The 22,899-nt window shown below is 41.0% G+C and overlaps 1 protein-coding gene across 1 annotated transcript in view; it reads right to left on the reverse strand.

Moving 5' to 3' along the window:
- Nucleotides 1-3,228: 3,228 nt before the first annotated feature.
- The window catches only part of Mttp (microsomal triglyceride transfer protein), a 44,506-nt gene continuing 24,835 nt past the window's right edge, over nucleotides 3,229-22,899 (reverse strand). Inside the window, exons 11-18 of the mRNA XM_013023768.1 lie at nucleotides 21,494-21,706; nucleotides 19,301-19,512; nucleotides 17,554-17,651; nucleotides 17,341-17,462; nucleotides 15,413-15,640; nucleotides 9,050-9,174; nucleotides 5,486-5,656; nucleotides 3,229-3,617 (exon numbers count right to left, since the gene is read on the reverse strand). Coding sequence (XP_012879222.1) covers nucleotides 3,446-3,617; nucleotides 5,486-5,656; nucleotides 9,050-9,174; nucleotides 15,413-15,640; nucleotides 17,341-17,462; nucleotides 17,554-17,651; nucleotides 19,301-19,512; nucleotides 21,494-21,706 — 1,341 coding nt within the window. The 3' untranslated portion in view covers nucleotides 3,229-3,445. The remainder of the gene's footprint in view (nucleotides 3,618-5,485; nucleotides 5,657-9,049; nucleotides 9,175-15,412; nucleotides 15,641-17,340; nucleotides 17,463-17,553; nucleotides 17,652-19,300; nucleotides 19,513-21,493; nucleotides 21,707-22,899) is intronic.

Below are 22,899 nucleotides of genomic sequence, written 5' to 3' on the forward strand. Positions count from 1 at the left end.
CCACTTGAGCCACAGTGCCACTTCTGGCTTTCTGGTGGTTAATTGGAGATAAGAGCTTCCTGCCTGGGCTGGCTTTGAACCACGTTCCTCAGATCTCAGCCTCCTGCGTAGCTAGAATTCCAGACGTGAGCCACTGGTGCCTGGCACATTTTTAAAACTTTCAACACACAAGACTTTGAGACCTCTCTCTCTTTCCATGTCCTAATGCCACTAACCTCAACATACCTAAACTATCAGTTCTTTGTTGTTATTTGAGACAGGCAGGGGTTTGCTGTGTAGCCCAGGCTGGCACTAAACTCAATGTCCTCCTACTTCAGCTTCCCCAGTGCTGGGATTATAGTCATGCCCCACTACACCAGGCATCTTATTCTTTAGAAACATTCTATTTGAATGAAGAGCTGTCCTGAAAATATCCCAGCTAAAAACATCTCCCTTAACATTTCAGTTGTCCTGGAAATGAGGTCTCCTTGCACAATGCACATTGCAAAAGCTCATCACAAAAGCTACAAGCGCTTCCTTTCACATGGTTTCTCTTCTTGGCCTTTTTGTTGTTTCTTTTGTAGGACACGAACAAACAATTCCTTCTGATGTGAGGGCAGAGTACGTCCCTTAACCTTGGAGATAGGTATGTCAGAAATTTGCCCTCCTCACATAGCATCTTGGCCATCCTGAAGGGTAAAGCAAGTTAGAATGCCCAGGCAGCCTCAGGGAGTAAGCTTAGTATCCAGTGAACGTGCGCGCCATGTTGCCAGAGGACACTACAGGCTATATGCATGGTCCTAGCTTGAGAAACTGACCGTGTACTTGGGAAGATCTTCACATTATTTTTTTTTAAGAAAAAGGACAATGACAGGAGACAATAGAGTAGGCCAGGCATCTAAGTTGGTGTGGTTAGTTGCCAAGTGGAAACCAGCGGGACTAAGTGAGGAAATGTGGTAGGAATTAGGCATGTAAAATCCACTGGGGCATGGGACAAGGGCAGGAGGAGGTGTTATTCAGGAGAATCGTGCTTATGCAGTAGAGACAAGAGACCTATCAAGTGCCCAGCATAGTACACCGGTTTGCTAAGTAACAGAGGTAGAGGTAGAAGGAAGCTTTTGTTAGGCATAGGTCATTTTCATGTCTGGGACTTGTTTGATTATCCAAGTGCTTTGTATTTAGCATGCTTAGAGCACCCATTTTCTTTTCTAGTTGGAGAATATAAGAGAACATGTCTGGCTTTAAGCATGCGTATCTGTATACCTCAATACTTCTCACACTGACCTCTTGCTCAGAAACTCTGTTGACATGGTTAATCTCCAGACAAACACAGTGGGAGATGGTAAGAAAAAGAGTGGGGAGAAGTACCCCAAAGCAGAATGGAGCTTACTGACTTCCACTAACAAAAGGAATCAGGTAATTTAAACCATAAGCGTGCTCTGGAAAGAGAACATCCACACTTTTCCATGTAATCCTAGAAGATTATGGCAGGAATCTTTCTAGTAAAAATAGAAGGGTGAAAATAGTTTATAGGTGTAGGTGATGTTCCAAGTCAACTGTGAATAAATTACATTTTTATTAATAGGAGGGTAGCAAAGGATTAGTGCTGTCATTCTAGACTAACTCTAATCCCCGTGATGGAAGGTCAATATTAGCCAATGTACTCTCAATGGTAGAATTTTTATGAATCTAAAGTTGAATATTCTTCTCTTACCTCACTAAGTAGTACTTTGCGACTACAGAGTTGGTTTCTCTGAACGTACAAGTTGGTTGTCCATTCAAGGCTGAGGACAGGGGATCTGACCCCACTCTGGGGGTCTCAAACTCATAGACAGCAAAGGAGGCTGATAAATGTCCAAAACAAGAAGGCAATTCTAGGTGCTAATGGGAATTGGTATAAAAACCGGGGTTAGTCTTGCTTTGGAACTCCCAGGTCGTGAGGAGGTTTGGCTGTGATGGTTTTCAGTGGCTTATTTTCCAAAAGACTGAACTCCCATCTAGATACCAAGACTGATGTGTTTTGCTTTGAAGGTTCTGCTCTGTGAATAATGCTCAGGAAGAAAGGAAGTATGGACGTCAGAGCAATGAAAGACAAAATAACTCAAGAAGATGTCCACATATTTATTTCATCATGTTTCATTTTCAGTTGACAGCTATTAGAGGGCTAGTGAAACTTTCATCTGTGTGTGTGTGTGTGTGTGTGTGTGTGTGTGTGTGTGTTTCATGGATAAATGACCCTAAAGTTCTGGGGAGAGTTTATTGCAATAAAACTTACCTATTTTGCTAATAAATATTTAAAATGATTTGACATGACTTGTATAATGCATACAAATAAAGACTGTATTTGATCTCTTCATGTTGAAATTCAAATCCATCAGTTTCTTGAAGTAATGTTCTCTCTGTCATTGTGGCTACTGTGTACCTTGCAGTTGTATAGAATGCACTGTGTCACACCACATAAGAGAGGAAGAGGTTAAGAGATGGCTATACCAGTCTGTCTTACAAAGAATAGAATTCTACATGACAGCCTCAGAAAAACACACATAAGGTTATTCATTTTTGTTTTTGTTTTTTGTATGTGCAGATCCTGGGGCTTTGAACTCAGGGCCTGGGCACTGTACCTGAGTTTGTTTGTTTGTTTTTTAACTAAGACTAGCACTCTAACTTGAGCCATAGCTCCCCTTCTGGCTTTTTGGTAGTTTATTGGAGATAAGAGTCCCATGGGCTTTCCTGCCTTGTCTGGCTTTGAGCTATAATCCTCAGATCTTAGCCTCTTGAGTTCAAATGGTATTTCTGAAACAATTTTATTTCTTATTCCTAAATGCTCATTCTAGATAGTTGAGGGCTGAAGGCAGAGGTCTGATGGATATCAGCCAGCTCACTGGATGGTCAACAGAAATGGTTTGCTTGAATTCTATGGGTCTTCAACCCTAATGCTTAGCACCCTAGAAGGCATAAACAGTCATTCTTATAGTTGACTAACAAAATTCCTTTAAAAGTCTTGTACCTACTCTGTCATTGAAACCTGTACCCCACCAAGAGATAAAAGAAAAAGAACATAACTTATCCTCATTTTCTGATTAGGCAGTGTGGTTCACAGAAAGGGAGCCTGGCTTAGAGCTTTCCCTTCAGATACCCTGGGTGAAAACTGTTGAAACGAAATTGGATTTCCTTGAATATTTGGAGATTTTATTTTTAACAAATAGTAATTTCTTCTTAGAGCAGAAACTAGTCCTACTCTGTGTGCAACATGAGACTTGAGAGAGAATGGGACACTATGGGTAGGTGTACTGAGTAGGCCTAAATTTAATCAACTGAAGTTTTCCCATTGCTTTTTACAAAAATCTTAAATATATGTAAATATGTAAACACTGCTCTCAGAGAGCAAGTACTTCATCCGGCAGCCCACGTCTCGTCGTATCCCTTCCCGGAAGACAAATTCACGTGAAATATCACCGATTAGTTCTTAAAACCATCCACTGGAAGAACTCTCTGCTGGAGGGGCGAATACCACCTTACACATCTCAGAGTTCTCTTGATGGAGTGGAAATTCACAGCCTGCGAGGAGCCTTTCTTTGCTTCTCCGAGAGACGTAGCCTCTGCCTGTGGACAGCCTTTCATATTTTATCTCAGATTGCCTGTAGAACAAAGGGAGCAACCACAGAATTACACACCTCAACATCACACCTGTCCACATCCAATCGCATATGCAACCACATTCTGGTTGCACTTGGAGTTTCTCAACCCAAAGCAGTGTGAGAAAGGAGTTGAGTAACTGTACTCTCCTAAGTACAGAGGATATGTCTTCCCCTTCAGACGCATTGAAAATGCCCGGGATGTGGGAATCCTGCCATCTATTGTTCTGTAATGAAGGACTGAATTCTTTTCATAGTTTGGAGGATGTGAAGTTTCCCAGATCTAGCTATGTCTCCCATCCTTCATTCCAGAGCCCCAACCTGGGGGCCTCTCCCCTTAAGAATAAACTGTAAGATGAGAACACAGACTGAAAAACTTTCCCCCAGCTCTGGTGCAAGTGAAATGTCAAGCCAAACATCCATGTGGCTGGCTGAGTGGGTGGTCATTACGTTCTTACCACTAGAAGGCTGATTTTTAAAAAAAAAATTTTAGTGCACTTATGGAGGACTATTCTAGACATAAGTTAATGTAAGCAGCAACAGCTTGATAGTCTGAGTGTAAGTCACTATCATGTATGCTGTGAAAATGTAATCTATTCATATTTGCACTTAAATTATTGATGGATTCCTTATACGGGTTGGGAAATGTCAGAAAATAAGGGGCTCTATTTTTATTTGGTTATCAAAGAAGATAATGGAAATGGTGACTTGATATCTATAGCCAGTCATGGGGCCTGTACTCTGGGCCTGGGCGCTGTCCCTCAGCTCTTCAGCTCAAGGCTAACACTCTACCACTTGAGCTACATGGCCACTTCCAGCTTTTTCTGCTTCTGTAGTGTTGAGGAATCAAACCCAGGGTCTCATGCATGCAAGGCAAGCACTCTACCACTGAGCCACTTTCCCAGCCCGTGACTTGATATTTTGAGTGTACAAATTGCCTTATGGTCAGAGAATATGTCAAGGAGACCTTGAAAACAACTACAGAAGAGTCAGTGCTATTTAAGCTCAAAGGACTCCAGCTTGACCGCAGGGGACTACTATACAGCACCATGGCTATAAGATGTAAGGACATGGTGTTAATGGAAGAAATACTAGGCAGTTCATGGGCAACTATATATTTGATTTGAAGGGCAGTAGGCATTCTACTAATAGATTTTTTTTTCAAACATGCAGGATCCTGACTCTCAAATTTGGGTCCAAATTTAACGCCACATTGCTGCTGTATAGAGTTACTTGTGTACTTATTTGGGCCCTTAACTCATGGGAAGTGAATTTCCCTATTTTGAACTCTCTACCTGGGAGACAAGTAGGAAGACATCTGGTATTTCTGTTGAAATTCTGAGACAACTCCTGTGACAAATTAAATGCCAAGGTGGTTTCCTTGAAAAGTTGTTGTTGGATCAAATATGATTTGACTTAATGTCAGAAAAAGTAATCATTAGAATTGCTCAGCCTCCTCCGAGCTGTGTTTTCTTAGTTTTATCAATTGTTCTTTAAGTCCTTGAAAGAAAACTAACCTTTTTTTGGGTCAGTCATGGGGCTTGAACTCTGGGCTTGGGTGCTGTCCTTGAGCTCTTCAGCTCAAGGTGAGCGCTCTGCCGCTTGAGCCACAGTGCCACTTCTAGTTTTCTAGTGGTTTATTGGAGATAAGAGTCTCACGGACTTTCCTGCCTGGGCTGGCTTTGAACCACGATCCTCAGATCTCAGCCTTCTGAGTAGCTAGGATTACAGGTGTGAGCCACCTGGCCCAGTGAAAACTAACTTTTTACTTGGTTTCTAAGGGTTTTTTTTAATTTTTCATCCTGGAGCTGCATGCAAGTTTCTGGTGAACTGGAGGTGGTTCTAGAACATTCCAGGAATACTCATCTTACCTAAAGGGAGCTTCAGACTTGTCCATCTGCATGCAGATTAAGAATGGGTACTGAGAAAACTGCACTGTGGAGATGAACTCCAGGCCTGCCTCTGTCTCAGCCCTGGTTTCCAAGCCAGCTTTCACAAAAGAGGAGTCCACGGTGAGCTCACCAGTCAGGACCACAGCCACCCTAAAATGGAGAAAAGAAAAAAAGAACTTGTTCACATCACATTGAACTAAGTTGAACTAAGAATTTCACAGGGTCTGAACTCATGGCATGGAAAACTAGAAGAAAACACTTAGAAATTAACCCCAATGGACCCCAATACACTTAGAACCCTGTTGGAATAAAGGCCTATTTGGTGCCGGAGATTGGCTATGGAAGGTTTGCTCTACATCTCAACTTCCTTGGCTTCTCATTCTAGACATGGGAACTAAGAGTAATCAGGTATGATACTGCTGGTACACCAAGGACCAAGATAAAAGAATGCCGGAATCCAGTCTTATCAGAAGGACATAATTACCTAAGTTATCTTAGAAAGAGCTATAAGCTCACCAAGAGGACAGCTGGTGGTTTGTAGTGGTTTTCTTGCTACCATCTCTGTTGTCTCTGAGACAGCTACTTCAATTCCATTTCATTACTCTCTCCAAAGTGTCTCAAAAGACATAGGTCTACAGTTACCAAGATATTTAAAAGAATGCTCTGTTCCAAACAGCCATTCTTAGCCAGGCATCGGTGGCTCCACCTTTAATCCTAGCTACTCAGGAGGCTGAAATCTGAAGATTTTGGTTTGAAGCCCACCCAAGCAAGAAAATCTGTGAGACTCTTATCTCCAATTAATCACCAGAAAACTATAAGTGGTGTTGTGGGTCAAAGTGGTAGAGCCCTAGCCTTGATGAAGAGCTCAAGGACAGTGTCCAGGCCCTGAGTTCAAGCACCATGACTGACAAGAAGGGAGGAGGAAGAAAAGAAGGAGGAGGGAGAGGAGGAGGAGGAGGAGGAGGAGGAAGAAGAGGGGGAGGAAGAACTATTCCAACAGTGTAGTGTGTGGAGGGACTAGGTAGGGCAGGTACAACAGTCATCAGTGATGGACGGTTGGACAGGTTAAGGTTACTATAAATTACAATAGTCCTCAATCAAACTTAGGAAATTACTTCCATAATTAAATCAGAGTCACAAATCCACACTTAAAAAAAAGTACTAATTTTTGGGTAGGCAAATGAAAACTCCTGCTTCTGTTGTCAGCATAAAAGTAGGTCAGAGGTGGTTTTAATGCTTGAATCCTTTGAAGGACTTTCGAATGTCTTATACTGAGCAAAGGATTAAGAGATTTTTTTAATGGATGAATGAATTAGCAAATGAAAGAAGAAAGATTAGTTACGATGTGGATGCTGGCACTACTTAAGGAGATTGCATCCTATTAAAAAAAATCTAGATTTTTTTTTGGTTGGTGGTGGTTGATTTCTCTCTGCAAGGAATCTAATTCAGTTTAATCTGGAGAAATGTCTATCTTAAAAATACTTTAATATGTATATGACAGCATTAGTCACCATAGCTAAGATATGGAACCAACCCAGATGCCCCTCAGTAGATGAATGGATCAAGAAAATGTGCTATATACACAATGGAATACTATGCCTCCATCAGAAAGAATGACATTGCCCCATTTGTTAGGAAATGGAAAGACTTGGAAAAAATCATATTAAGTGAAGTAAGCCAGGCCCAAAGAAACATAGGTCCCATGGTTTCCCTTATTTGCAATAATTAGTACACGTCTAGGATAATCTTATCAGATGAACAGAAAAGCTCAAAAGCTATGTACATATGACCATATAAGATGATGCTGAATAAAATGAACCCCAAGATATGGACACAGAGGTGGTTTTTCTTTGTCAAAGTTGTTGTCAATGTACTATGTGATTTTTCTTTTGTATGTTCTTCCCCCATGGTATATCCCCTGTTGTCATTGTATTTGATTTTGGTACTCTGCATCTTGTATATACATTTATCTAATTTGGGGAGGGGAAAGGAAATAACAAAATGCTGAAACAAGAACACAGGATGACCCATTACAACACTGATTCTCACAAGACACTATGTTGGAAATGAACTTCACAACTTCTGGTTGGGGGAGTAGTAAGGGAGGTGGAGGAAGGAAGGAATAGTAGGAGAAACACAAAGGAAGAGGTAACAATGTTTGACAAGAAATCCAGTCATTACCTTACTCAAGTAACTGTAAGCCCTCTGTACGGCATTTTCACAATAAAATAAATTTTTAAAAAATACTTTGAAAAAGCCAGGTGCCAGTGACTCATGCTTGTAATCCTACCTACTCAGGAGGCTGTGATCTGGAATCATGGTTCAAAGCCAGCCTGGGCAGGAAATTCTGTGAGACTCTTATCTGCAATAAACCACTAGAAAACCGGAAATGGTGCTGTGGCTCAAGTGGTAGAGCGCTAGCCTTGAATTGAAGAGCTCAGCAACAGTGTCCAGGCCCAATGTTCAAGCCCACAACGGACAAAAAAACTACTTTGAAAGGAAAAAGGAGATGAATGATGCATTTGGGAGCCTCAGATTGGATCGCTGGACTCTACTATGCCACCTGTCAGATTTCCTCGGGTGCATCACCCACAGTTAGTTCAAAATGAATGAAAAACCTAAATCACTTCTGTTACCACACCTTACCCTATTTTTAAATATCCAAAAGAGTAAAAGCAAATCCTATTTCTATTTTGTTTTCTGCAATTTGATAGCAAACAAAAGAATAATTATGTTGGCTATTATCACTCTTTTCGGGACATTTTCATGGGAGCTCACAGATTTATTAGAACAACAAATATTGCTGAGCAAACTAAGGAATGACAGTGCTTAAAACTTTTTGTTGTTGTTGTTGGTTGTAGGGCTTGAACTCTGGGCTTGGGCGCCGTCCTTGCGCTCTTCAGCTCAAGGCGAGCACTCTACCTACCGCTTGAGCCACAGCACCACTTCTGATTTTCTAGTGGTTTAATGGAGGTGAGAGTCTCACGGACTTTCCTCCTGGGATGGTTTTGAACCGAGATCCTCAGATCTCAGCCTCCTGAATAGCTAGGATTACAGGCATGAGCCACCAGCACCCGGCTAGTATTTAAGCCTTTGAGTCTTAAATATTGGGTGTAGTAGTTCATGTTTGTCACCTCTGGGCTACATGGTGAGATCCTGTCTCAACCTGCACCAATAGATCCTGTGTAGAAGGGAACAACTTCTTACTACAATCCACAGATGACAGAGGAAGAGAGAGATGTTTAAACATTCATCTTTACTTTGAACAACTGTTCCAAGTAAAACTTCCTAACAGTATCATTAACTATTAAAATGAAATAATAAGAAAAGACAATGCTCTTTATCTACGAGGGCACTGCTGTAGTAAGTACTAACCAGCTTCTAAAATGCTACAGACAGAGTAACTTCCCATAATCCCTTCCAAATCTATGATTTAACAATTAATTGTAAGCGGGAAGCACAGCTTTTGAAAAGTCTGAGGGCTACCAATTCACAAAGATATGTGTAGTCCTTTGCATAAAGCATTAAATATATTATGCTTACCTATTTGTCACTCGGGTTTTAGACTCGCGATACCACAGACTAAACTCCATGGCACCTGAAATATCAATAGCAAGACCACCCTGCACCTCCATGTTGGCCTTTAGTCCAGATTGCAACTGAAGCTCCTAGTGAGGAAAAAGAAAAGAAAGAGACATAATAATAAGCAAAATGTAGTTAACCCCTTCCAAGGTAGATAGTGCTGTTTGACTTGTCTTTGTGGAAGAGTCTTTCTCATCAAGGCCTTCTGTTTATCTGGCTCAGTGCTGAGGATGTGTGCTGGGCAAGCACTCTGCCACTGAGGGGAGGTAGGCCCCAGTGGAGGAGTGTTTCTCTAGGCCTGGAAGCCTATTGCTCACACAAAGGTCACTGGGTGATTTACAAAATTAAGTAGTCAGTTAAAATACAGGAGAAGTGGTATACCAATGAGGAGGGTGTTGGCTTTCACTCACTGACCTACTGAGGAGTGGCAAATGTTTCTCACCATGGAGCTCTCCGGAACAGCTCCAGCAACACCTCTGAATTTGTTCAAACAATGCAGGTTCTCAGGTCCCCAACTTTCTAAATTAGAACTCTGAAGGAAGGCTCCAGCAATCGATGTGTAATAAGCCCCACGTGATTCTGACACACTAAAATCTGCACATCAGCTGGGTGGTGGCCCATAATCCTCGCCAGTCAAGAGGCTGAGATCTGAGAGCCACAGTTTGAAGCCCGCCCAGACATGAAAGTCTGCGAGATTCTTACTTCCCATTAACCACCCCCAAACCAGAAGTGGAGCTGTGGCTCAAAGTAGTAGAGCACTGGCCTTGAGCCAAAAAAACTCAAGGGAGAGCTCCTAGGCCCTGAGTTCTAGCCCCACTACAGACCTAAAAAAGTTGTTTTGAGAAGCACTGAAGAATGGGCAAATGGAGGAACTTGCATCAGATATCCAGAGGAAGCTTTTAGGGAGATGGGAAAGGTAAACAAGATGACTTCTTGGGGTCTTTTAAGCAATTCTCTGGGGACACGCTGTGTTAAATAAAGGCAAAGGCATACTTCTGACAAATAAAAAAATAGGATTAAAAATTCCTAGTGCATCATTCAAGTGCTAGGAATTACCTAAATTACTTAAAAAAAAGAAAAAAACACTCAAAAATGAAGAAGGAAGACAAGGCAATTTAAGTAAGCCTTATCCCAAACTCATAGGTAAGTCCAACATGAATTCAAGGGTATTTTTCAGAGACATGGTAATTATTTACAAACACTCCATCCTGAGTAATTGTATTGTTGTCTCAAACCTGTTTTGTGCTGTTTACCTATATGTAGGCTTTAAGTTTTTCATTTCCCATGTACATTATATGGAGTGATATTGTGAGAATGGTTTCACTAGATAGGGATCAAATCTCCTGAAGACAGGGTTAAATGTAATAATGATTTTGAGAAGAAAAGAGCTTAATTTTGATTTAAAGATCTTAAGTACTTAGCAAGCAGCAATATGACTGAACTCTTTATGCAACTGCTCTACTCAGACCAAACAAGCCAGCATTGGCCAACTCTAAATGCAATGCTTTCACTTTCTAGCAAGGATCACGTTGAGCTCCTTGAATTACAAAAATCATGGCAGGGAGGCTCAAAGTATTGGTTGATGACCAGCTCTACTATGAATGTATGGTCATGACAGGAAAATAACTTTCATTCTGAAGGCCGCTCCTTATGAAAGCATGGGATGCCAGAGTGATTAGAGATACACAAAGCTATATTCAGTCTAGAACAGAAATTTGGTTATCATAGGACACAGGGGGCCATATAACACATTGTAACTAGTGTGAGGGAAGACAATTTCCATGTTTGCTACAGGCACTATAATTGTCACTGTTGTCAAACAAACCCTATTACATCCCCTGCTCTAGACGTAGTCTTTTCCTTCTATCTTCTTCTCCATTCCCAATGGGAAATTCATGTTCTTGTTAATCCATTCAGTCAACAGAGGCTTGTGATATGGGCCTTGACCTTCTCAATAACTATACGGTAAGCAGATGGATGCAAGTTACATCAGACAAGTGTTTCATGGTGTATTTCAAACAACCCATCATTAGTGAGGAAAGAACAGCTGTATCACAAGGGAGACTTGCTCTCTCTCTCTCCGTATTAACATGTACTCGTTATATAAAGGGATTATATTGTAACATTTTCACACAAGCAAGGTAGCGTATTTGCCTTTGCTGTTCTTTTGTTTCATACTAGGGGACCAGGGAAGAACTCTTCCATGAAATTACCAAGACTTTTTGTGGACCCCCTTATGAAGACAGACCACTTACCACCACAGAAAAACAGCATTCTGTGAAAGGGACTAAGCACATGGTGTCGTGATTCTAATTACTGAGGGGTCTGGAGTAAATGGCATATCAGTCTGTGAGCACTCACAGTGTACCCAGAGTTCTATATTTGGTAACTCACTCAATCCTGAGACCCATCTGCCACAAACTTAGGTTTATGTCCTTGATTGGCCCCCAATGCACATTTCTGTATTTGTCTATGAATTAGAAGAACAAGAAACAGGAGAATAGATTTTTGCATTTGTAGTTCATGTGACTCCTGTTCTCTCTGGTCCCAAAGGAGTTTCTAATGGCTCACATACCGACACTTTGACAACTTGCCCCAAGGAACTATATTCTTTCCTGGCTTAAGAAAATTCCCTCATTAAACTGACTTTATCAGAAATCCTTTTCTGAAGTGCCCAGTTAGAGAGAGAGAGAGAGAGAGAAAGAGAGGAAGGAGAGAAAGCATGGTACTGAGTAATTCCATCGGTCCCTGTGGCTAGGAGAGGCCACTCTGCCAAAATTTCCTTCAATGTCAGCACTTGACCTAGAGCGGTACGTGCTCTGAAGCGAGGATGCTGTTACTGGAGTGCTTTACAGAGCCAGAGGGCCTCAGACAGCTTATTTGGATAACCCCAGATCTGCCAAACACTCTAGCGTGACACACACAGACACAGACACGCACAGAGACACACAGACAAACACACACACACACAAAGTTATGCTTCATAGCTAGGGGACTATATTTTGCCTAAGTTACCCTGGCCTAATGAATAGAAAAATCATACAAGACATGCAATCCAACGTGTATGACCTGTAGGCAGGTCTGCACCACTAGCTGTTCTCATAAATAAAATTTTATTGGAACAGAGCCCTACTCATTTGTTACTATATTGCTCATGGCTGTTTTCACACTACAACAACAGAGCCAAGAAGCAATGCCCTACGCTATCTGGCCCTCCAGGCACAAACTATTCACTTCCTGTTCTTCATTAGACAAGTTGGCCAACCTAGATCTAGATTGCTTCTTATATTGACATCAAGTTTTGTCCTTCTGATTCATAGGATCAGACATTGTTAGTGGCTAATTGAGCACATGAAACTGTGTTAGGATGTGATCCTGTGTCTTTTTTTTTTTTGATCCTGTGTCTTGAAAAGGTGTGTGTCGTCCTGTATCCTTGATTTTCTGATCTGTATTTTGAAGCATGATGGAATTGTGCAATGTACAACTTTGATATGGTTTAATAAGTGTTTTCCATGTGTGACTTGAAGTTTTTGTTGTAGTTAAGATATGGCATAGCCATAGTTTTTGTCGACAGCATTTTAGACAAAAAACTTTTTTTTAAAGGTGGAGTCTATAGCCTAGGTCTCATACTTTTGATTGTCTTGCCTGAGCCTCCTTCATGCATCACCACTCTTACTACCAAGAAAACTCTTTAAAAGAAAACTGGGAACTGGTAGCTCACACTTGTATTCCTAACTACTCTGGAGGTTGAGATCTGAGGGCCTAATAAAGCCTGTGAGACTTTTATCTCCAAATAATTACCCAGAAGGCTGGAAGTGGAACTGTGGCTCAAGTGGTAGAGTGCTAGCCTTGAGCAAAAGAAGCTCAAGGAATGTACCAGGGCCCCGAGTTCAAGTTTCAAGTCTCTCTCTCTCTCTCTGTCTCTCTCTCTCTCTCTCTCCCACACACACACACACACCAGGATTCTCTCCTTGGAACGAAGAGGTAGAGCTGGAAATGTAGTGGCCAACTGGTAATCATGCAAACTGGTGACATGCAAAAGCCATAAATAAACAGGGGGCTGATGACTCATACCTGTAATCCTAGCTAATTAGGAGCCTAAGGTCTAGAGGTTCAAGGTTCAAAGCTAGCCAGAACAGAATCTGTCTCCAAAGTAATCAGCAAAAAGCTTGGCTGGAGGTGTGTATCAACTGACCAGGCAAGCCAAGCAAGCTCAAAGCCCTGAGCTTCAAACCCCAGTATTAGTGGGGGAAAAAAATCACCTTACATATAAGGATGGCTAAACTGAAGAATAGTTTGTATTCTAACGCTATAAGGTTTCCATGATAATCCTAGACTACCTACTTTCAAGTGTATTACATAGTTTTAACAAAAATCTAAATTTTTCCTTTGTTTTTATTATATATGACCATCATCGGGCGTGATAAATCTAAAAAATTAATATTAATTCTAGATATTGATGCTTTGGAAGAGGTTTTGTTGTTGTGTACCAGTACTGAGACTTGAATTTAGAGTTTGGGTGCTATCCCTTAGTTTTTTTGTTTTTGTTTGTGGGAATTTTTGCTCAAGGTTAGTTCTCTACCACTTGAGAGACAGGTCTACTTCTGGCTTTCTGGTATTTAATTGGGGATAGGAGCCTCACAGACTTTCTTGCCAGAGCTAATTTGAACAGTGATCCTCAGATCTCAGCCATAGTCACTAATGCCTGGCTTTGTAAGAGTTGTATAGAATCTAATACCTAAAGACACTCCAGCTCTTAAAACCTATTACTGAGTAACCAAAACTTCACAGAGCTGCATTCCAAAATTATTTGATCTAAAGAACAATAAAGCTGAGCAACTGTCCAAATGTTTCCATTGGTTATCAGGAAATCATGGTTTCAAGTTATCAAGTCAGTTCCCAAGACCACACAACCAGGAAGTCATGGAGACAATACTTAAATTTAGGCTGTGACCTGTGAATTTACTAAAGCAAACTTTGGGTGAATCCTACAGTCTGTAAACTTTAAATTCTTATGTATCTCCAATAGAATAAGTCTTAGAGTACATAATGATCCCCTATAGGATCCTTGTTTAGGAAACACTTTCCTTTTAAAGTAGCACCTTATTTCCTGAAACTGGACATGAAGCAGGCCATTCAAAACAATTTTAAGTACCAAACATTCAAACTCAAAAATGAATTAAGATGCATATTAATCCTCTTCTGTTTCTCAGGAAATGTAATTGGGCACACATCTTGGTAAGCTGGTCCCATGAGTCTTACTGAATGGAAGATATTACTATCAGACTTTGGTATGGTATGATAAGGTTTGTGGTCAAGGAAAACCGGACAACATTCTGAAGACTGAGGTTCAAGTGAATGAAAGTTGACCTTCTGTTCCTAAGGAGTGAGCAAACTTTTCTAAGAGTCTACCAACATGCTAGTTGGGGACAGAGTACCTATGAACATGTGGTTGGTGTCAGTGGTGAAAATGACACGTTAATTGGATTTTCATCATCTCTGTCAGTGCAAATGTAACCAGTAACTCAGCACTCCAGCAGTGGAGCTCCTGCATCTTGGATAAGCATCATCTAAGCCCCTGTGTTTAAGAAAACAAGTGAGAAGGCAATGAAGGCCTGGCCCTTTTGCATCCTAGCTGGACCCCAAACAGTAGTTTCTCTGTGTTTGTTAGTATCTTTTCCCTCACTTACTTTCTTTCTTTCTTCTTTCTTTCTTTCTTTCTTTCTTTCTTTCTTTCTTTCTTTCTTTCTTTCTTTCTTTCTTTCTTTCTTTCTTTCTCTTTCTTTCTTTCTTTCTTTCTCTCTCTCTCTTTCTTTCTTCCTTCCTTCCTTCCTTTCTTTCTGTCTGTCATAGGGCTTGAACTCAGGGCCTGAGAGCAGTCTCTCAGCTTTTCAGCTCAAGGCGAGTGCTCTACCACTTGAGCCACAACACCACTTCCCATTTTCTGGTGGCTTTTTGGAGATAAGAGTTTCACAGCTTTTGCTGTCTGGGTTGGCTTTGAAGTGAGATCTTCAGATCTCAGCCTTCTGAGTAGCTAGGATTACAGGTGTGAGCCACCTGGTGCCTGGCTTTTTTTTTTTTTTTGCCTCACTGTCTATTTGCTTCAAAGTAAGGAGAATCTTTAAGCAGCCAATAAACGCAAAAGAAAATGCTACTTATCTACAGCAAAGGAGAAACAGCAACAATATCTACAGGACCAAATGCTTAGCAGGTGAACACCAAGAGAGCAAAACTTTGTCTTGGATATATCAGGCACAGAAAGCAGTTAAACTGTGTCAGGCAAGTTTAGAGACTTGCTGGATACTTGCAGATTGAAGGAATTACCTGGGAATGGTCTATTAGCAGAATAAGTCCTTTCACCACACTGACAGGGTCGCTAGATGCTGACAGCATCTTGGCCATCAGGTCACTGTATCCATTGAAAAAGGTGACAGGCCTGAGCTGAACATCGAAGAGGATGGGTGACATGCCAGCATAGGAGTCCAGGTTCTCTTCTCCCTCATCAGGAGTGGCTGCAATTAAGCCTTCCATCCCTTGGGCTTCAAGGACCACCTAGAGAAAAACAAAACAAAACAAATACACCTTTTGTGGCAGAATTCTCTCCTGCTCTGGAAGGCGTCTGAGATTCACCTAAAATTATGATAGGGGTCAAAACCTCAACTGCAAATGGTAACTAGGGAAAGAAAAACCCAAGAAAACTCAAAACACACAAAACATTGTGCCTGGATAGAAAGTGAATTCATTCTCTCCATGTAATGGATGATTTTTATCCATTTTGTAGATAAGGCCAAAACAAAAAAGGTTCAAGTTCACCAGCTGGTACAGGATAGGGGAAGGATTTGAACCCACCCTGGATGACTACAAAGGCCATGAACTTTCCACTTCATGATCTCATCCTAAAGAATGTGCTTCTCCCAGGCTATCACATTGAACGGATCCGCCATCTTGGATAAAATATGAAAGGAAATGGAGCCATGCTGGCACAATTGTCCCTAGGTTCCTACTGTGACAGGGCATAGAACTCTCTCAGCCAGACTCATATTTTTCCATATCAAACGTTGCTCCCTCACCAGAAAAGATGAGGAAAGCCATGTCCTGATTTCTAGCACACATAGGAATTCTAGGTATTTTCTCTCCCACATTCCCAGCCCCTTCGCCATTTGGCATTTGGCATTTCAGACTGTACAGCAGGAAACAGATGGCAATGCCTCGGGACCAGGCACAGTACTGTGACTGTGGCACTGTCCCAGGGTGTGGCAGTGTCATATTGACAAGAGCTCATGTGTCTGTAGCACTAGATCACTTTTTAGTGCTTAAATGACTTCAGTTTGAAGATTATAGTTTGTTATTCATAACGACTAAAATGAAGTATATTTCATAACGAGGAAGGCTTTATGGATTGTCACCTAATTTGGGTAACAGTAACAGAGAAAAAACCAACCTGTGGTCAAATGCCCATACTTTATACTTTTATTGCCCACTAAGATTGGAGAAATGTAGGTTGAGTCCTTAAAGAATCATATTCTATTATAGGGAATTCATCCCTATGTAGTGATACTATAATGAGGTAATTATAAATTTTAAAACTTAGGAGGAGAGCCTAAGGAATATATATATATTTTCTTTTTTTATTGTGAAGATACTGTACAGAGGGTTTACAAATACATTGGCAAGATAATGAAAGGAATATATTTTTAAGTTATTTTTTTAAGTTATTTTTTTTCTTAAGTGGAGGGGCTGGGACGGTGGCTCAGTGGTAGCGTGCTTGCCTCGCATGCATGAGGCCCTGGGTTCAATTCCTCAGCACCACATAAGAAGAAAAAAGCTGGAAGTGGCACTATGGCTCATGTGATAGAGTGCTAGCCTTGAGCTGAAGAGCTGAGGGACAGTGCCCAGCCCGGAGTTCAGGTCCCATGACCACCCCCCCCCAAAAAAAGATTTAAGTGGAAAATGCAGGCACAATTTTAATTTTGTGACTATCCATCTTTGAAACTCAAAGATTATTCAGATTAACCCTCTTCTGTTTCTCAGAAAATCCAAAAGATGCATGGATACTTGATGAATCAAGCAAATCAGATTCCATCAGTTTTGAGCTCCATTTAAACTTACTTTTCAATTTATACCACGTGGCCTCTTGCAGGTGATGGAGTCTCAGGCAGCATACGGCAGAGAACGCCACTGGCTTACACACTGTGTGGTGGACCAGTTTCTTATATACTGTGTTAAGCAAAAATGACTGGGAAATAAGTTACCTGACTACCATGCAGATGAGCCTTCCCAACATACTGGAAGATGTTCAGGTTACTTCTCCTCAGAATGCCAGAGCCCGAGTAAAGAATGTCAAGACTGTAAGTGGACGACGCATGTGGACTACCTAATGACAAAACACCACGTAACTTAGGAATATTTCCAGCAATGCAGTTGGGGTGGGGTGTGGAGGAGAAGCCCGTGTGGGCGTTACCTACGTTCTATGTAGCCAGTGTATGCAGAAGAGGAGCCAGTCTTGGAGAAACGATCGTAATTGTGAGCTACCATTTCCTTGAGAACTTGGCGGACCACTTTGCTGCAACATAAAAAAAGAAAATACTGCAAATCACTTTTTTCCCTGAAGAAAATTAGGAAACAAAATCCTCAGTGGAGAAAGAAGGGGCCAAGTTTTTCTCATGCCAGGACTGAAGGAGGTATCAGCTAAATGCCAGCATGGAGATGAAGGTTCCCCCTCCATTCCTCAGATAATTGAAATTAAATTTGATATCAACATGATAGCAAGGCAAGGATGCCCAGCTTGGAAATAGCATCAGCTGACTGATGAGACACAACTCTGGAGCAGAAAAGCACCCAGTCTTGGAATTCTGTGCATGCTTAAGGGAAGCTATATTCAACTGAGGAGATGGAACCATTTTTCTTTAAACATTTCTTTCTAACACCTCTTCTGCTAATCATCAGCAAACGATACATAACAATACATTTCCAAGATTTCTTCTATATCCATATAGGTTCGAATTAAAGAAACATAATTAAAGAAACAACCCTATAAAACCCATAAACAATTATCTCCTCTAAAGTTGGTTTGAATTCTTACTCCATGCCTGTGACTTGTAATTAGCATTGAGAGATTTGTGTTTCTTGGTATGTAATCCTATAGATCATAATAAAATTACTACAACACAGCAAATTATCACAACAATCAATCATAGTAAACTGGACCTACATGAGGTATAAAATTTGTGAGAGGAGTGCCATCCAATACCACGAAGTTGTAAGACTTAGAGAAGAAGAGAGTATCTCCTAGAGACAGGTCATGACAGATATCCTCAAATATTTAAAGGATATTCATGCGTATGAGTAATTAGTCACTTTTTTGCACCCTAGATTAGACTAGGGTCAATAAGATTTCAGTTTATATGAAGATATAATGGTGAAACAATAGTATGTGTTTCCTCAGATGGCAGTGCCATCAGAAAGGAGCAAATGAAGCCTAGATACCATCCACAAGGAGGCAAGTCCCTTCTACTGGAAAGGGACAAGCAAGTTGGCATTTAGTGTTTCTGCCAACTCTAAAGTAGTTGGATATGAGAATCTGGCCCTGTAATATTGGTGCTGACTTCCTCTCATGTCCTAGGCTGGTCTTTGCCCTCTTTCCAAAGCCCCAGTTTCACAAGGCAAAGGTAGGAAATGCAGCCAGGGCCTCCTCAGGGAGTTTCATGAAAGCAATGAAGAACTGGAAGGTATGAGCTCACCTGGAGTCACTGGGAGCAAAGATGTCTATTGTTACCACTATTTAGTCTTGACTTCTCCTAAAATGGAGGCCATGCCTAAGGTTTGTAAACTTAGATGGTAAACTCACTAACTTTAGCTGTGATAAATCAGGCTTTAACGATTCCTAACATTTGGAAAATTAAAATAAAAGACTGTTTGGTAAGAATGTACATCCTCATGTTGTGCCATTTCTAAAAATAGTGCTATTGAAAGTACAATTTGATTTTTAAAACATTCAACGATATGCATATTTACCAGACAGGGCAAGCATTCCAAATTGTAAATGGCCACATTGCAGCTGACTTACCAGCCTCACTAAACAGCCCTCTTTGGGAAAACTGAGTTTGTATTACATAGCCCAAGGTAGTAGCCATACCATTGTTACTAGCTGCATGTGTACTGTATCAATATAGAAATAAGTTTGAATACATAGACACAAGAGAAGGATCATACCTGGAAGGCATTTCAAAACGTAGAATGTCTTGAACAACGGAGAGCATGTATTTATTCATTTCTTTGGGAAGTTCCCCAATAGATAGCAGGATGTTTTTCACCTCCATGTAGGATGGATTGCTATTTAAAATGACAGCAGCAGCAGCAGTGCGCACCGTCTTCTCGTGAACTTTACGATTCTGGTGGTATATCCTGTTCAAGGTCTTCTTCACCTGTACAAAAGACACTCAAATTTAGCACACATCTCGATTTTAAAAAATGATATTATAGGGCTGGGAAGGTGGCTCAGTGGTAGAGCGCTTGCCTTGCATGCATGAGGCCCTGGGTTCGATTCCTCAGCACCACATAAGCAAAAAGAAAAAAGCCGGAAGTGGCACTGTGGCTCAAGTGGTAGAGCGCTAGCCTTGAGCTGAAGAGCTGAGGGACAGCGCCCAGGCCCAGAGTTCAGGCCCCACGACCGGACCCAAAACAAAATGATATTATAATATGCGGAAGCTAGATCCAATATACACTGGAACCTCCTGGTGAATTATACAGGACTCTGGACATTCACACAGTGAGACCAAAGGAGGGTATGCTTGGGATAGGAATCCAAAGGTATCACAATGCCTATGTACCTCTGACCATATAAAGTAATATTTATTGACATGAACTCCAGGAAATGGAAACAAGAGGCTTTTCCTTTGTTGCTGTTTTTGTTTTCTTTTCTTTTTGTCTTGTCTGTTTATCTGTCTTTAGGAAGGTAAGGAAGGGCACAGAAATGGGGAGACAGAGAATGAACAAATGTAGCAGTGGTACTCACTAGACACTATGTTAAAAATGAACTATACTCCAATTAACCACCAAAACGTTAGAGGTGGAGCTGTGGTTCAAGTGGCAGAATGCTAGCCTGAGTAAAAAAAGCTTAGGGAGGACTGGGAATGTGGCTTAGTAGTAAAGTCCTTGCCTAGCATACATGAAGCCCCGGGTTCAATTTCTCAGAACCACATGAACAGAAAAAGCCAGTGGCTTAAGTGGTAGAGTGCTAGCCTTGAGCAAAAGAAGCTCAGTGACCATGCTCAGGCCCTGAGTTCAAGCCCCAGGATTCACAAAACACACACACACACACACACACGCTCAGGGACAGTGTACCCAGGCCCTGAGTTCAGGCCCTAGGACTAGCACACTTTTTTTTTTAATGGCCTACATGAAATCCTTTTGGGAGCATGGAACCTCTTTGAAGCCATATGAATCACTGACCATTTTTGAATGTACTTCTGCACATCTGCACATCTGCTCTCTCTCAAGGGAGCTGGTAAATTTCAGGGTCATGCTCTTGGACCTTCAAAACTGTGAACTAAAAAACTTCTTTAGTAAGTCTTCAGCCTTGGATATTTTGTTATAGCAACTGCAAACTGACTTACAAAATTGGTATATTTGATGAACCTAGGGTACATTGTGATCTTTTTATCCTAAACAGAACATTTAAATCAACACTATTTCGCCATAATAATGGCACCCTGTGCCAGGAACTAATTTTCTGGTAACAAATGTTGCTTGACAAGGTGTAATATGTGGGTTCTATCCCAGACCTCTTTTCTCAGTTCTACTTTCCCCTGACTTTTTCTATTTCCTTCAGATCTTCACCGTGCTCTCAGATATGGAGGAGTTCAACAACTCACTCCCAAACGAACAAGCAGGAAAAGATGAAGGCAAAGTTTATACCTCTTTCTGTCTAAGGCACATACTGCTAACTATCATGCTTAGATAGTCAGCTTTCATACAAAACTGTTTGGAAGGTACTTTCCTGCAATCTCCAAATACAATGTTTGGTGTTAAATATCTCTCACAGGAAGTTTCTATTGAAGTTTCTAAACCATTGCCATCTAACAAAATTTTAATTTAGGTAACTTCTTGAAAATGTAGTTATAACTACATAATTTACACCAGGATATTTCAGTGTAGAAAGATTGAAGAGCATTTAAAAGCATGCAAGGGTAAAGACATTTCTGAAGAGTCTGTTTCTTAAATAAGAAAATGTATTTGACTCTATTGTGCTCTCTTAAATGAAACTTAAGGAATTGTTCCTAAGCAGAAGAAAGAGACCATTTGGAAAAACAGAGATGCTTTAAGAGAAGTTTGCATTTGATTTATATTGAGACGTGGAATATTTTTTCTCCTTCTGTCACGTTGTGAGTATTCTCAAGTCTTTACCTCCTGTGTGATGAGGGGGACATCATATCTCTGCAGAGTGGTAATGGCGAGGTGGCTGATAGGCCCTTCTCCTGATTCTGCAAACTTCAGCAGGAGCGGAATGGCTTCTGGAAGAAGGGCGTTCTTCAGGGCCAGCAGGTACATCATTGTGTCCTCTTTCTTCTCTGGCTTCTCAAGTCCTCCCAGGATTAACTTCTTGGCTTCTACTACTGCCTAAAAACAGCAAAAACAAAAGCAAACACACACACACACTCAGACATATGCCCGAAACATGGCCAATTAAACAATCTGAACTTTTAGAAATATTCACCTTGGCTGCCTGACTGAGACACTCAAGGGATGCAAGCAAGGAAAGCTTGAGAAAGTTTCTTTCGAAAAAAAAATCTATATAGACCTTTAATAAGCAGTGAAGTATGATAAAATATGGGTATATGTAGTTCTGGACACATTCTGAAGGCATAAAGCCATTTTTAATTCCCTTGTGACTTTTTAAAAATCTATTTATTGAATTCATACAACCACAATGAGATGGAGCCCACATTGTCACCACGCTCCTAATGTCACTTTTCTGAAGAGCTGATTTTAGTAAAAGTGCTTAGAGCTTGATCTCTAGAGCTTGCTTTGGAATGTCTTCTTTTACTTGACCCTGAGTTCAGTTAGTGCTGCTTATAATCCTAGCTACATAGGAGGCAGAGATCTGAGGATCATAGTTCGAAGCCAGCCTGGGCAGAAGAGTCCATGAGTCTCTTATCTCCAATAAACTACTCAGAAAAAGCTGGAAGTGGCATTGTGGCTCAAGTGGTAGAGTGCTAGCCTTGAGCAAAAGAAGCTCAGGGACAGTGCCCAAGCCCAGAGTTCAAGCCCAGGACTGGCAAAAAATAAATAAAATAAAGATTCTTGATCTAGCTTCAGGATTTGTGAACTCTGCACTTAAGTTCTATGTACACACACACACATACACACACACACACACACACACACACACACACACACACCCTACAAGGGGAAGAGTAGGAGTGGGGAAGAAAACAGGAAAAGTCCAAATAAAAGGAATGATCCTGAATTTCACACAGACTCCAAGAAGTGACATTTGTCCACTAGATTTGTAAAAATTTCTAGCTTGATGGAATAATTTGTTGACCAGGCTATAGGGAAATAAGTATGCTTATATTTTGCTGATATTAGTATAAAATAGTACACTATTGTGGAAGATATGTTGACCGAAGCTAATAAAACTCCATTTTGACCCTGTAGTCCTAGTCCTGAAATTATATATCCAAGAAGAAAACCAAGTGTCTAGGACCATTAAATAGTGGAACCACTGACATGATGGTACTTAGTAGATATGGGATAAACTGTAGCTTGTTGACTCGGTGGAGTACTAAGCAATTGTACAAGGGAATGAA

The sequence above is a fragment of the Dipodomys ordii genome, unplaced genomic scaffold, assembly GCF_000151885.1.
Source record: "Dipodomys ordii isolate 6190 unplaced genomic scaffold, Dord_2.0 Scaffold70, whole genome shotgun sequence".
Taxonomy (NCBI): domain Eukaryota; kingdom Metazoa; phylum Chordata; class Mammalia; order Rodentia; family Heteromyidae; genus Dipodomys; species Dipodomys ordii.